General features: G+C 34.5%; 1 protein-coding gene across 3 annotated transcripts in view; it reads right to left on the minus strand.

Annotated features, from left to right (window-relative positions):
• The window catches only part of LOC150104471 (E3 ubiquitin-protein ligase CHFR-like), a 232,383-nt gene that overhangs the window by 99,583 nt on the left and 118,230 nt on the right, over positions 1–14,570 (minus strand). For all 3 annotated transcript variants that reach the window (XR_016548572.1, XM_090395650.1, XM_090395651.1), the window contains 2 exons: positions 11,137–11,215; positions 1,876–1,940 (listed from right to left, as the gene is read on the minus strand). Coding sequence is in view for 2 of the 3 variants with exons in the window: in XM_090395650.1 (XP_090251776.1) it covers positions 1,876–1,940; positions 11,137–11,215 (144 nt within the window). In the remaining variant the exon portion in view is untranslated. The remainder of the gene's footprint in view (positions 1–1,875; positions 1,941–11,136; positions 11,216–14,570) is intronic.

Raw genomic sequence — 14,570 nt, forward strand, 5'->3', positions numbered from 1 at the left:
TGATCACAGGAGGTTAGCTTTTTCTATGGGTGATGTTGCAAATGAGACATCTGGGTATGATAGAGGTGGAATAGTGTAGGGCAAAAGTTAGGGGCCAATTGCCTTGGCAAGGGACCAAAAGCCACAGCTGGCATTTGGACAGGCTGCAAGCTTCTGGTGATTGCACCAGAAAGCCTAGAGGTGAACTCAGTTGAGTGGAGAAATCTGACCTACAGAAAGGTATCATCAAATCTGGAGATCTAGGTATTATCAAAGTTATGTGAAATGTAACAGAAGTCTCCTGCAAGCAATCAGACAGGCCATTTTGGAAGCAAAGATGCTGACACCTTGCACGAGAATATTAAGATTAGTATTTAAAGCATTGGTTATGCAAGATCTTGAAGCCAGAAATGTTTAAGCACAAATTGTGTGTATTGTCATCAATATAACTATGAATTAAAATCTGGTCAGTGGAAGAATGTCAGCGACTTGCAGGAGAACAAGCATGGATAAAAATACAGATCTCTGGATCTTCTGGTATTGGTAGGAAAATCTAGAGATATGAGACTACTAAGACAATAGAAATGACTAGAAGGAAATTGGCAATCCAACTACAATGCATGGAACACAGAGGATATGATGGTAATTTGGTAAGCAAACCTCTAAGTCAGAACAGATCAAAATGCACTGAAAATTTTGAGGATGACTATTAAAATTTTTCAAAATCATTACATGGCTTATGTCCAAAAGTAGATAATGTTGATTGATTAATGCTGAATCATTAAACCACAAGCAAAATCCATACTTGTGGTTTAATGATTACCTAGTAAGGCTGACGAAGAAACTGAGGTGACAGAGGGAGTCGTCATCATCAAATTTCTGACATGTACCCTCAAAGAGTACATGTCAGGAATTTGGACCAACTTTTCTTTTTTCATTGTGTCAGTTGCTTTCTCTAAAGCCTCAAAATATTCTTCCACTTCTACCTTAGTAGAACCTTCTGTGGGACCATAGGCACAAATAAATCTCATTGTCAAGTTCCAACATCATTCTACTTAATATTGCCTGCCATTCAAGAAGATTAGCCTCCTATTTAGTGGTGAATACTATAGCTACTCTTTCTTTTCTCCTGATTGTTATTGCCTGAATATAACATTTTGTATTTATTGCTTAGAAAGATCTCACCAGTGTTTGTCTTTTTGTTTGTTTGTTTCAGTCACCCCTATTGTGTTGATCTGGTACTTATCCAATTCCTCAGCCAGCTCCATCTCTTTGCCATTCAGGCTTCTTATGTTGATAATACTGATATTGAACTCTGGTGATGTTGAGTTGGGATGTGTTTCAGGATTTGTACCAGTAGCTGACTTTTTGCTATTCACCCTGGTTCCCTGGCAAAAACAAAGGGGGCTTTGTTTAACCAGGACATGAAATTTTGTCATGTTGTACCATCACTTTATTTGTGGCTTAAGCTAATAAGAATACAAAATCCCAAATTGCCAGCCCATCCTTGTTTATTCAGTATCCAGGTCGATACCTAACAGGCTGATAGCTAGTATTTCCCTGCCTCTCTTTTTTTCTAGGGGGGGGAGATGGGCTTAATATGGAATGCTTCTATGTCGAATGGATGAAGATGCTGAACAGAAGCTGGATAAGTATGATAAATTGCAAAGATGACATGGCATGTGTGTTAACTGGGAAGCACAAGATCAATCTTACAGATTACATTAAAATATTATTTGAATGTCTATGTATATTCAACAAAAATGAATAATACAAAGTGCTAATTACAGACAACAAAGTTAAATGAATAGTAGAGTGGTTTGTTTACCAGAATACTGATCTAATTTGAAAATACTAGTTAAAAGAAAATAAATCCATTTCATAAATGCTTCTTACCACACTGCTAGTTATTTTATTTGATGAATTTAACCGTTCTATATCTGAAAGACTTCTCTGTTTCCCTAGATGGGAAAAAATTACAAATTATAACTAAGAAATCATGAAAATGCTGATTTTAAAAAATAAACTGTTGTAAATTAACACTACAAATGGAAATCAATTGAAATGGCAAAATATTTCCACATACCAAACTTATGTATCACCATATTACTACAACCCTAGTTACTTGCTTAAAAACATGACTTATCATTTTAACTGATTTCTTTCAATTCTTCTTAACTGATTCAATAAATAGTATTATTATTAATTAATAATAGGAGATAGTTTCTTTTATCTCCACACCATGCATAGGAAACTGAAAAAAAAAATAATGATTTAAGTTTTGATTAAAGTTGAACGATTTCAGGCATATAAATTTTTGGTTTGAATTTCAAGTCTCCCCCCCCCCCCCCACAGTTTATACATATTGATTTTGTTTATAGTTTCGATCCTAGTTTTTCTGCAATATATAATTTGTTTTCTTTATTTATATATTATTTTCTTATTTATATTTATATATTTTCTTTATTTATTTATATATTTAGAGGCCTGTGTAGCTCAGCGGATGTGGCGTTTGCACACCGTCGCGCTTGGCCGCACGAAGGAAGACTTGGTTTCGAGTCTAGTCGGCAACTAGAGGAAATTTTTCTAAGCCTTTTTTCAACCGGTTCCCGAGTTAGTCGATATCTGGCACGGGCAAGCAGGTTTTTCCTCCCAGAAACTCGGGTTTTTCGTCCTGTAAACTCAAGAAAATCGACCGTAGAACCCACATTATTTCAGACATTAAATATATTGTGTTAGGGACCACGAGATGGCGGCACATTTGAGCCGTCTCTCTTCACTGCATACCGCTTAATTAGTGATAGCCTTGGGCCATCTGTCTCTGATTGTGTACCAGTGGAGATTGAACTGCCCACTCAGTCTCCAAAAGTTAGATAGGGCTAAATGGCCTCGCCTACTCCCGTATATGGGAATAAAAAGGCGTTAGCTGATTTTTTTTTTTTTTTTTTTATATATTACTAGCTCTGCTCTCCTGCTTTGCCGAGGTGAACTTATACTGCTAGCAGCTCACTTTGGGGTATTTACTCGAGTATTTGTTGCTGGTGTTTTCATCATGGTATAGAATTGTGAGCATTACAACACTTCTTTGTAAACAACATTTTACATTTCATCATCCTCGATAAAAATAATTAAATTCTCAGGACTGCTAACTCAAGAACTTGCTACATATAACTGGCTGTGACTGAAACATTCACCTCTTAAATCTAAACCTGCATGTTCTTTGGCTTTATTAATTGTCATTGCAGAGCAAACTCTTATTGGAATATTTAACCATTTGAATGCAAATGGATAGTCTGAAGAAATGAGGGGTATCTGAGGAATGAAAACAATTTCTCCGATACCATAACAGAAGTTGTGATACTTACAGTATCACAACTTCTGCCATATTCGTTTTCAATAATTTGACTTGAAGCCTAGCTCCAGTGCAAAGATTTTGGGAGGGGAAAATGAAGTACATCATCTACATCCACAGCAGTATCTTCTGATTTGTAAACACTAGTACATCCATTAACTCTATTAAGAACCAACTCGTTCATTATTGACACAGCATCATTTTGAGGTGCAAGGATAGCTTTCTCCATGAACCAAGAAGGTGACTTTTCTGTTATGTTCTCATTAGATGGGTAAACACTTCACAGCAGTTTGTCTGCAGTTCAGACAATTTTCCGAATATTTAGGTGTGTTAATATAATTTCTTTGCTGTACTTCACCATTGCCAATTTTTAACATTTTCAAGGAGAAGGAATGTGCATTAGAATCTATGTAGGTGAACACGCATATTGGTTTTGAGAGAAATCTTTTTTTCATGTCATAGTGATGATTTATAGGAAGCAACATAATGCATGATTTATACTGTAAGAAAGAAATAAGATCCTGGATAACAAAAGCTAAAGTAAACTTTGAGGCAATGGACAACATATGGAAAAGTAAATCAGTAAGCATTCCCATAAAGCTGAAATTGCTGGAAACATGCATATTCAAAAGTGTTCTCTATGGTTGTGAATCAGGGGGTAATGGTCAAACACTCTGTGAGACAAAAATTGGCTTTCAAAAGAGCATGTTATAGAAAGATTCTTCAAACTGGATGGGTACAAAAGGTAACCAATGAAGAACCGTATCACAAAGCAAACTACAAAGAAAATTGAAAATCGGTGAAAATAATTCAAAGGAAACTAAAATTTTTTGGACATACCTGCAAAATGGATAATAGTAAAAGATCAAAATCTTGATACTTGTTGGTACAACGGATGGTATAAATAAAAGAGGATGATCAAGGTGAGAGTGGATAGATGATGTGAAAGAGTGGTGTGGAGAGAGTTTGCAGGATTTGAGTCTGGCAGTGGACAGAGATAAGTGGCAAAGGATGGTGAAACAGGCACTGCACCCATGGGCAATGATGATTATTTCAATAATAACAAGAATCAGAGAAAAACAGCTACAGTGGTATGGATGCGTGTACAGAATGCTTATTTTTCCAAAATGGAAGAGTAGAAAGAAAGCTACCACTGAGACAACCACAACCTAGAAGGAAATGAATAGAAAACATCAAGAGTATAAGTGGGTCTGAACTTTTATAGAAATTTAAATAACATGATTGCCAATAAAATGGACTAGAAAGTTACTGTTCATGGTGGCCTAAACCCACCTTAGGGAAATGAGGACGATGAACAATGAAAGTATGCAATCCTTTAGAGTACAAGTGATATGTTGCTGTTTAATGCTTGTAAATAAACTACAAACAAAACAATCTGTATACAGAAATACAATTTTATTAATACAGACCAGTTTACAATAAAAACATTTATTCAAACCTACCAGTTTCGCCAGCAAACTGTCTGGCTTTTTCAAGGCCCTTGAAAAAGCCAGACAGTTTGCTGGCGAAACTGGTAGGTTTGAATAAATGTTCTTATTGTAAACTGGTCTGTATTAATAAAATTATATTTCTATTATAAAACGCCCCAAAATGTATAATTTAAACAATCTGTATATGTAAGACTATTACACTTTTTTTATAATCTTTGTCAAGTAGCTTTATTTTATCCTCCTACATGTTTCGCCAATCTTTTTCTATTGGCATCCTCAGGGAATGCAAACTAGTAAGCTAAAATGAAGGTTACAGACTAGGTTATAACTGATAGTTCTAATTCATACAAAAAATTGGTATTGTGCGTGTCTCGTTAAAGTGATTTATTTATGGCTCATTACGTAATTGTTATGAAAGTTCATTTCTTTGATGTTTAATGATCTGATAAAAGTTTTCCAAATTTCTGGTAAAATTAGACCTTGATTCTTGTTCAGGTTTTCAGTTTTACGGGCGACTGTAGCTGCTTCTTTAAAGGTTCTTGAATGGTAGTTATCTTCTATGTATGGCATAAAGCTCTCATCCCACTCAATGTGATGGTTAGTAGAGGCAAAGTGGCATGAAAGGCCTGAAATGTCTTGTCTGTTATTTTTGACATATCCTATGTGTTCTTTCTTTCTCGTTTCAAAGCTTCTAGAGGTCTGACCTACGTAACTAATACCACATGAGCAAGGTATATTATATACTCCAGAGTACTTGTAGAATGGGCGAGGATCTTTCGGTGATCTTAAAAATTTCCGAATAGTGTTGATTGGTTTGAATGCCACTCTGATCTTATGTGGTTTTAAAAGGTTAGCTAATTTTCTGGAAAGGTTGCTGACAAAAGGAATCTTAATTGTACTGATGTATTGGACGTCATCACGTTGTCGATGTGGTATATCAGTAAAGAGAATCTTGTTATAGAGTCTTTTTGGGTAACCATTTAAAGAAAGTTCTCTGGATATTGTGGTTAATTCTGTTAGTAGGTCATCCTTGTCTGTCGTATACTGTATAGCTCTTTTCTTGAGACTATGGATAATGCTAAGTTTCTGAGCTATGTGATGAGCTGAGTTGAAATGGAGGTAACGTCCAGTATTTGTAGGTTTTCTGTATACAGATAGGTTGATACTATTATTGGATTGTTTCTTTATTAAAATATCAAGGAATGGCAGTTTTTTATCTTTTTCCATTTCTAATGTGAATTTGATGGTATTGTGGAAACTATTGATTTGGTTGAGGTAATTCATTAGTTCTTCTTTCGTATGATCCCAAATGATAAAGATGTCATCTACATATCTGTACCAAATTTTCGGTTTTGGAATGATCTGGGTTAAGATTTTTTTCTCTAGATCTTCCATGAATAAGTCAGTACAAGGAGGTGATAGGCGGGCTACCCATAGCTAATCCAGTGAGTTGTTTGTAGATCGTTTTTTGCCAAATAAAATAGAAGTTTTTAATTCCGTTAGTAGGTCAGGCCTGGACATTACAGAGATGTAATGTCCAGGCTTGCTAGTATATCCTCTTCAAAAATAGGGATGTTTTTTATTTTATCTATAAAATGAGTTTTTAATATAAGTATCCGAGACGTGAATGTGTTGTTGTAAAATCTTCGCAAGATACTTTGACAGTTGGTAAGTGGGAGAATAGATTCCATCAACTATTGGATGTAATGGTATACCTTCTTTATGAATTTTTGGAAGGCCATACAATCTAGGAGTAAGTGGGTGCATAGATTTTAGTTTTTTTATAATTTCTATAGGCCAGTTATTCATTCCACGTAATAATTCATTGGTGTCATTATGGTTTTTTGTGGTGGGATCTCTACTGAGAACTTCATATACAGACCTGTCAGATAATAGATTTTTAATTTTTTCTTCATAATCTGAAGTATTTAATATAACTGTATCATTACCTTTGTCGGCTTTAAGTATGATGATATCTTTATTATTCCTTAATTTGAGAAGCGTTCTTCTTTCCATTTGGTTAGAGTTGGTGTTAGGAGATCTTGACTGAGCTGAAAGCATTATGCTGCTTTTTAATCATAAGTCATTAGCTATTGGAACTGGTAGTAATGAGAAGGCTTTTTCTAAGTTGCAGATGAACTCTATTTTAGGAATGACAGTGGGTTTTAAAGCAAAATTGTTAAAAACTTTATTGAAAACTCAAAACATTTTATAGATAAAATAAAAAACATCCTTATTTTTGAAGAGTATATACTAGCAAGCCTGGACATTACATCTCTGTTTACTAACATTCCAGTGGTTGAAGTCATCAACATCTTAGACAACTTGTTCCCAAAAAACATCACTACTTTGTTCAATCACTGCTTAACTTCTAACTATTTTATTTGGCAAAAAACGATCTACAAACAACTCACTGGATTAGCTATGGGTAGCCCCCCCCCCCCCCCCCCCCATCACCTCCTTGTGCTGACTTATTCATGGAAGATCTAGAGAAAAAAATCTTAACCCAGATCATTCCAAAACCGAAAATTTGGTACAGATATGTAGATGACATCTTTATCATTTGGGATCATACGAAAGAAGAACTAATGAATTACCTCAACCAAATCAATAGTTTCCACAATACCATCAAATTCACATTAGAAATGGAAAAAGATAAAAAACTGCTATTCCTTGATATTTTAATAAAGAAACAATCCAATAATAGTATCAACCTATCTGTATACAGAAAACCTACAAATACTGGACGTTACCTCCATTTCAACTCAGCTCATCACATAGCTCAGAAACTTAGCATTATCCATAGTCTCAAGAAAAGAGCTATACAGTATACGACAGACAAGGATGACCTACTAACGGAATTAACCACAATATTCAGAGAACTTTCTTTAAATGGTTACCCAAAAAGACTCTATAACAAGATTCTCTTTACTGATATACCACATCGACAACGTGATGACGTCCAATACATCAGTACAATTAAGATTCCTTTTGTCAGCAACCTTTCCAAAAAATTAGCTAACCTTTTAAAACCACATAAGATCAGAGTGGCATTCAAACCAATCAACACTATTTGGAAATTTTTAAGATCACCGAAAGATCCTTGCCCATTCTACAAGTACTCTGGAGTATATAATATACCTTGCTCATGTGGTATTAGTTACGTAGGTCAGACCTCTAGAAGCTTTGAAACGAGAAAGAAAGAACACATAGGATATGTCAGAAATAACAGACAAGACATTTCAGGCCTTTCATGCCACTTTGCCTCTACTAACCATCACATTGAGTGGGATAAGAGCCTTATGCCATACATAGAAGATAACTACCATTCAAGAACCTTTAAAGAAGCAGCTACAGTCGCCCGTAAAACTGAAAACCTAAACAAGAATCAAGGTCTAATTTTACCAGAAATTTGGAATACTTTTATCAGATCATTAAACATCAAAGAAATGAACTTTCATAACAATTACGTAATGAGCCATAACGAATAAATCACGTTAACGAGACACGCACATTGTCACACACAATACCAATTTTTTGTATGAATTAGAACTATCAGTTATAACCTAGTCTGTAACCTTCATTTTCGCTTACTAGTTTGCATTCCCTGAGGATGCCAATAGAAAAAGATTGGCGAAACATGTAGGAGGATAAAATAAAGCTACTTGACTAAGATTATAAAAAAAGTGTAATAGTCTTATGAATAATTGTCAAGAAAAAATTCAACATAATCTGTATATGTTTTACATTTGCAACGTGGCATAACAGATTAAATGAGACATTCAAAAAGTTGTCTGAGCACAACTTTTTGGGTTTGTATTAGTATTCTTTGATGTAAAAAAACAGGTTCAGACATGTTTGATACATTCAAACAATCAATTTCAAATTACAGCTAGATGTCTAGAGAGTCAAAAGGGCTACAAAAAAGGGACAATTAAGTGACAATTTAAAATGTTAGCATTATTATTAATTTGTGATAAAAATATTTCAAGAATCCATGAAAGCATACATATCTGTTAAAAATAAATGTTAACAGTTAATTTTCAGAATATGGACTCATTCAATGCTGTAAAAAACAAGGTAACCTCAAAGGTGGTTTTAGATCAAAATAGAACTCTTGATTTACACCACCATATAAGCAGAGCCACTCAGCAAAGCCAGGTTTTACTCATCTGAATTAGAACATATTCATCATTCAAGAATATCTAACCTTAATTAATCAATAGAGCTGAGAGAGAGAAAAAGATAACTGTCACCTAAAGAGTTTTAAAACTATTCAATGTATCTTTCTCTTTTTTTCTACTATTCCTTTAGAACAAAAGTTGTTTATTATTAAAGAACACGCCAGTCCACAGTAATAACTTTTAATTAATAAATAAGGTACAGATATTTCATAGTAAAACTAATAGTACATCTTCAGTGTTACAAACAGATAGGAATGGAATACAAGTAACAAACATTGAGTGGATCACCTATTAAAATACATTGTTGTTGCGAGCTAGAAAAAGAAAGAAATTATTAAATAATTAATATTTAAGATAATTGTTTTTTTAATGATTACATAAAATAAAAGTCTCCCAGATCTTCGAGAGAGAGAGAGAGAGACAATCATTTCGATTTAAATTCGGTCAGTGTAAAATAGCTTCACAACTTTCTTTAAAGAGGCGTTCATATTTGAACCTGCATCTATGAAAGGAGAATAGCTTTATCCCACTGGATATTATGGACAGCGGTAATACTGTGTTGTGCTAGACCACACTTCTGAGGTTTGTTGTAATCAATATAATATTGATGTTCTTTAATTCTTTTTTCCACAGAACGACCAGTTTGTCCAAAATAAGAAACATCGCATTCACATGGTATTTGGTAAACGCCAGCCAAAGATAGAGATGATAGTTTATCTTTTGTAGAAGGCAATAAGGAAGAAATTTTGTTGATAGGAATATACGTGGGAATCAACAGGTACTTTTTTTAAAAATTCTACCTATAGGTTCTGAGATTCCTGGAATGTAGGGGATTGGAACTCTGCAGACTGTTGAAGAAACCTTAGGTATTGGAACATAAGATTCAATTATCTGTTGAATTTGATTAGGGTGGTAATTATTAGATTCCATTAACTTTTTAATGATGGAAAGTTCTTGTGTAAGATTTCTGGAGAAGAGCAAACTTTATGTGCCCTATTAATTAGAGATTTAAGAATGCCAAATTTTTGAGATGTGTGGTGAGCAGACTTTGAACATATAATCGAATCTTATGTTCCAATAGCTAAGGTTTCTTCAACAGTCTGTAGAGTTCCAATCCCCTACATTCCAGGAATCTCAGAACCTATGGGTATAAAAAAAAAGTACCAATTAATTCCCACGTATATTCCTATCAACAAAATTTCTTCCTTATTGCCTTCTACAAAAGATAAACTGTCATCTCTATCTTTGGCTGGCGTTTACCAAATACCATGTGAATGCGATGTTTCTTATTTTGGACAAACTGGCCGTTCTGTGGAAAAAAGAATTAAAGAACATCAATATTATATTGATTACAACAAACCTCAGAAGTGTGGTCTAGCACAACACAGTATTACCACTACCCATAATATACAGTGGGATAAAGCTATTCTCCTTTCATAGATGCAGGTTCAAATATGAATGCCTCTTTAAAGAAAGTTGTGAAGCTATTTTACACCGACCGAATTTAAATCAAAATGATTGTCTCTCTCTCGAAAATCTGGGAGACTTTTATTTTACGTAATCATTAAAAAAAAAAAACAATTATCTTAAAAATTACTTATTAATTTCTTTCATTTCCTAGCTTGCGACAACAATGTATTTTAATAGGTGATCCACTGAATGTGTTCTTTACTTGTATTCCATTCCTATCTGTTTGTAACACTGAAGACTATTAGTTTAGTATGAAATATCTGTACCTTATTTATTAATTAAAAGTTATTACTGTGGAGTTACGTGTTCTTTAATAATTATACTATGCCACAGGTACCTCTAAAAATAAGAAATTGTTTATATTATGATGATGATTTATTGGTTTAATGGTGCAAAGACAACAAAGGCCATACTGCATCATATCAAAGGTTATAGCAGTACATAAGGTAAAACAATCACAAACATCCATGCCCACAGCAGGATTCAAACTTGTGACCTGTTGGCTGAAGAGTCGGTACTAAACACTCGTCCAACAACTCTTTATGTGAGGATCTATTATAGATAAGTTCATATAATTTGAAATTATACAAATAAATTTAATTTAAAGGTTTAATTTCATTCAATGAACTACTAAAAAAATCACACGTAATGAAATCTTAAACATGTTTTGGCAGTGAGGATATTCGAAGTAATTATTTACCTGGATTCTGTTTTAAATATGCTTCGACCATATTTTTCACGAGGTGATTTCTGGCTACTTTTTCCACTTTTATTCGACACTGAAACAAATTATAATAATAGCATGACATAATTAATATTTTAATGCTGTATCTACTGAATAACAAAACAAAAACAGACATTTCAAGGCTTTATCATCCTGAAACTCTAAAACAATGTGAAAAATACATGAATTGAGAAAGAAGAAGACAAAACTAAATACAGTTGCCACTCATTATAGAAAATTCATAGGGAAATCAGGAATAGTGGATAGGAATAGTGAATAGTTTTGCTATTGCGAATTTTCTTTATATTACACTTGTACCTGTGAAACTTGGTTCCAGACTTGCAGGTAATTTTATATATATTTACAAAATATGTTATAAGAGTGTTTGCAATAGCAAGTGATAACCATGGAGAAATAGGCATAATGTTTTTCTAAGAAAAGATGAAGAAGGCACTGCACTTAAAAACATATTAAAAAAAAAAACTGAACAGAATAGATTGATAGAATTGAAGCTGAAAGTTTAGGTGCTGAATAAACTTAAAGAATTAATGAGATAAAAATATAGAATAATTCATTTTATGAATAATAGTGTAATCCTGAAAACATGGAAAAACAAAATGTAAGGGTTAATAAAAAAAATAAAATCCACTGTCTTTTATTCTCAAAAGGGAGTAAGTAATGCTGTTTAATTTGTTTTTAGGTTTTAATGGCACAAGGAATCTATGGTCAAGCTGAGCCAGAATACATGTAATAAATAAGCGGCACATATAGGTCTAAAATCTATATCTCATCTCATCATCTTTTTTTTTTTTTTTACCTTGCAGTGTCGAAGATTTATTAATCACTGGACCTCAAACTGTTCACAGGATAAGGTAGTCAGCCCTATGCCCCACTGAATCCTATCTCCTGTAGTGCTGAGTTCTCAAGGCCAGTTTGCTTGCTCTGCAGGATGAAAAATCCCAGGATAAACTGGGAAAAAACCTACTGCCCATGCCCAAGACCGGCTAACTCGGCTATGGCTGAGGAAGATCCCTGAGCTCCTCACGTCACCGACGGGAATCGAACCTAGGACACTCCTTCCCCAGGCATACGGGTGCGAAGCGCACAACCACTAGACTAACCGCACGAACCTAAAATTTATATATAAAAATAAATGAAATATTTCTTAGAAGTACATAACATAATAAATAAAATGACATAAACAGATCAGTGTAGAAAAACAGATGCAAAAAAAAAATATAAAAACATTAAAATTCATAAAACGTTCATAAAAAAAACAGGTTTTTAAAAGAATGTATATATATATATATATATATATAATAAATGAAACTAATAAAAACAAATAAGTATATAATTTATATGAAATGGTAAATATTAATGCTCTGTAAAAATTTAAAAACAGGAGTAACACTTGATGAGTCTAATAAAATCTGTACGAGTATATAGGACTCAGACAGATTATGAAAGTGAGTAAAATAATTGTGCTCATCAGCAAAATGAGGGCAGTCAATTAAAATATAAATGTCATCATCCTTCAATAGGAAGGAAGCCAGTCTCCTAGCCACAGGAAGTTGTTGACATTGATTGCAAAAACGTGACACTTAAAACTGATCATTGTGGGATGCCCTCCTCTTGATTATACAGTCAAGAGAGATTGGTTCCCACTCTGACTTGGAAGATTCTCTCTAAGACCAAAATTATGTAGGTCTTTCAATAATCCAAATCTGTAAGTGGTGTCATATGCTTTTTTCCATATCAAGAAAACTGATACTTGATACTAGCATTTTAGCAATGCATCTCTAATGGATGCCTTCAGCCAGAATAGGTTACTAGATGACTTCTGATATTTAAAGCAGTGCAAAGAGTTTGGGATGTAGCAACTTACTGGGAAGTTGAGATAGCCTGCTCTGACAGATGTTGGTTTTGTTGTGCTGAATGTAAGGACAATGTTCCTGGTGGTAACCAGGTGACAGCCATTAGGACAATACTCATACATAGGGATGGTCACCTGGTTACCACCAGGAAAAGTTTAGTTTTGTGAGGAGAAACTGTAATTGGTATTACTCCATAAATGTTGCAGGAAGTAACTTTTCTGGTTATGTCTTAGTTGATCCTTCAATAAGTATATCTCCTGATATATCTACACCAACAGGGACAGGCACATCAATCCCAATCATCAGTGGAACACCAATTGTTAGATGGAACCTTCACAGATCCAATTGGAATGTATTTGAGAAACAAATTGAGCAAATCATTACAGCAATGCCACCCACCCCTAATTGCTATCCTAGATTTGTTAAACTAATTAAAATTACAACCAAAGCCTCCATTCCTAGAGGCTACATCCCATGCTGGAGTAGGGAAACTGAGTAACTTTTAGTCAAATATGAAGAAACTGAAGACCCGACTATTGCTAAGGAGCTCATAGCAATGCTCGACAAAAACAGAAAGGAAAGATGAATCTCAACCATCTTTCCTTTCTTAAGTTTCAGTAAATGATTAGCCAAATAGCTAATCATTTACTGAAATGATTAGCCAAGATACTGAGAATCTCCAAGATACATCCCAGCTCTACCAGGAAAATAACTGTGCAATCTTCCATCAGAAAAAATCTGAAGATGGGCCCAAGCTTTCTGAACTTGTACACCCAGTATCCCATGAAGAGGTACAGGAAGACCAAAACTCACCAAGAACAGCAAAGCTACAGTAGTGGATGGTATCCTCCCCGAGTTTCTAAAACATCTCAGCCAATGAGGTCAAACATGGCTGGCTGCCCTTGTCTTAAAATTTATAAATGAAAATTTACTAAAACTGTGGGTGGAAAGTCAAAATAATCACTGTGCCCAAACCAGGGAAAGCTCCAAATAATGTCAAAAATCGATGACCTATCTCCTTACTTTGCTCCATCTTTAAGGCTCTTTGAAAGAATTCTCCTTAAAAGAATTTCACCACTCATCAAGAAATCACTCCTGATTGAACAAGCTGGTTTCAGGCCAGGAAGAAGTTGCTGTGACCAGGTCCTGGCCCTGACAACACAGATTGAAGCAGGCTTCCATAAGAAACTTAAATCCAGTCAGCTTAACAGTCTGGATCAGGGGCCTCCTCCTAAAGCTAGGAAATATTATAAGGTGATTTCCAGCTTTTTGAATCTATTTTCTCCAACAGAAAGATTCGGGTCCAAATTGGCAGAAAAAAGAGCAGGCACAGATTCTTCCACATGAGTCTCCCACAGGGCTCTATGTTAATCCCTTTACTCTTTAACATCTCTATGTCTGACTTACCACATACCAGCTCAAGCAAATATATGTAAGCCAATGACCTAGCGATCCTACACCAATCTATCTCCTTTGCCAACCTGGAAACAACCTTGAACATCTTTGAAGAGTACTTCAAGCAGTGGTACTTGAAAC

Source organism: Typopeltis vanoorti, chromosome 7, assembly GCF_054136105.1.
Source record: "Typopeltis vanoorti isolate ZY-2024b chromosome 7, IOZ_Tvanoo_1.0, whole genome shotgun sequence".
Lineage (NCBI taxonomy): Eukaryota > Metazoa > Arthropoda > Arachnida > Uropygi > Thelyphonidae > Typopeltis > Typopeltis vanoorti.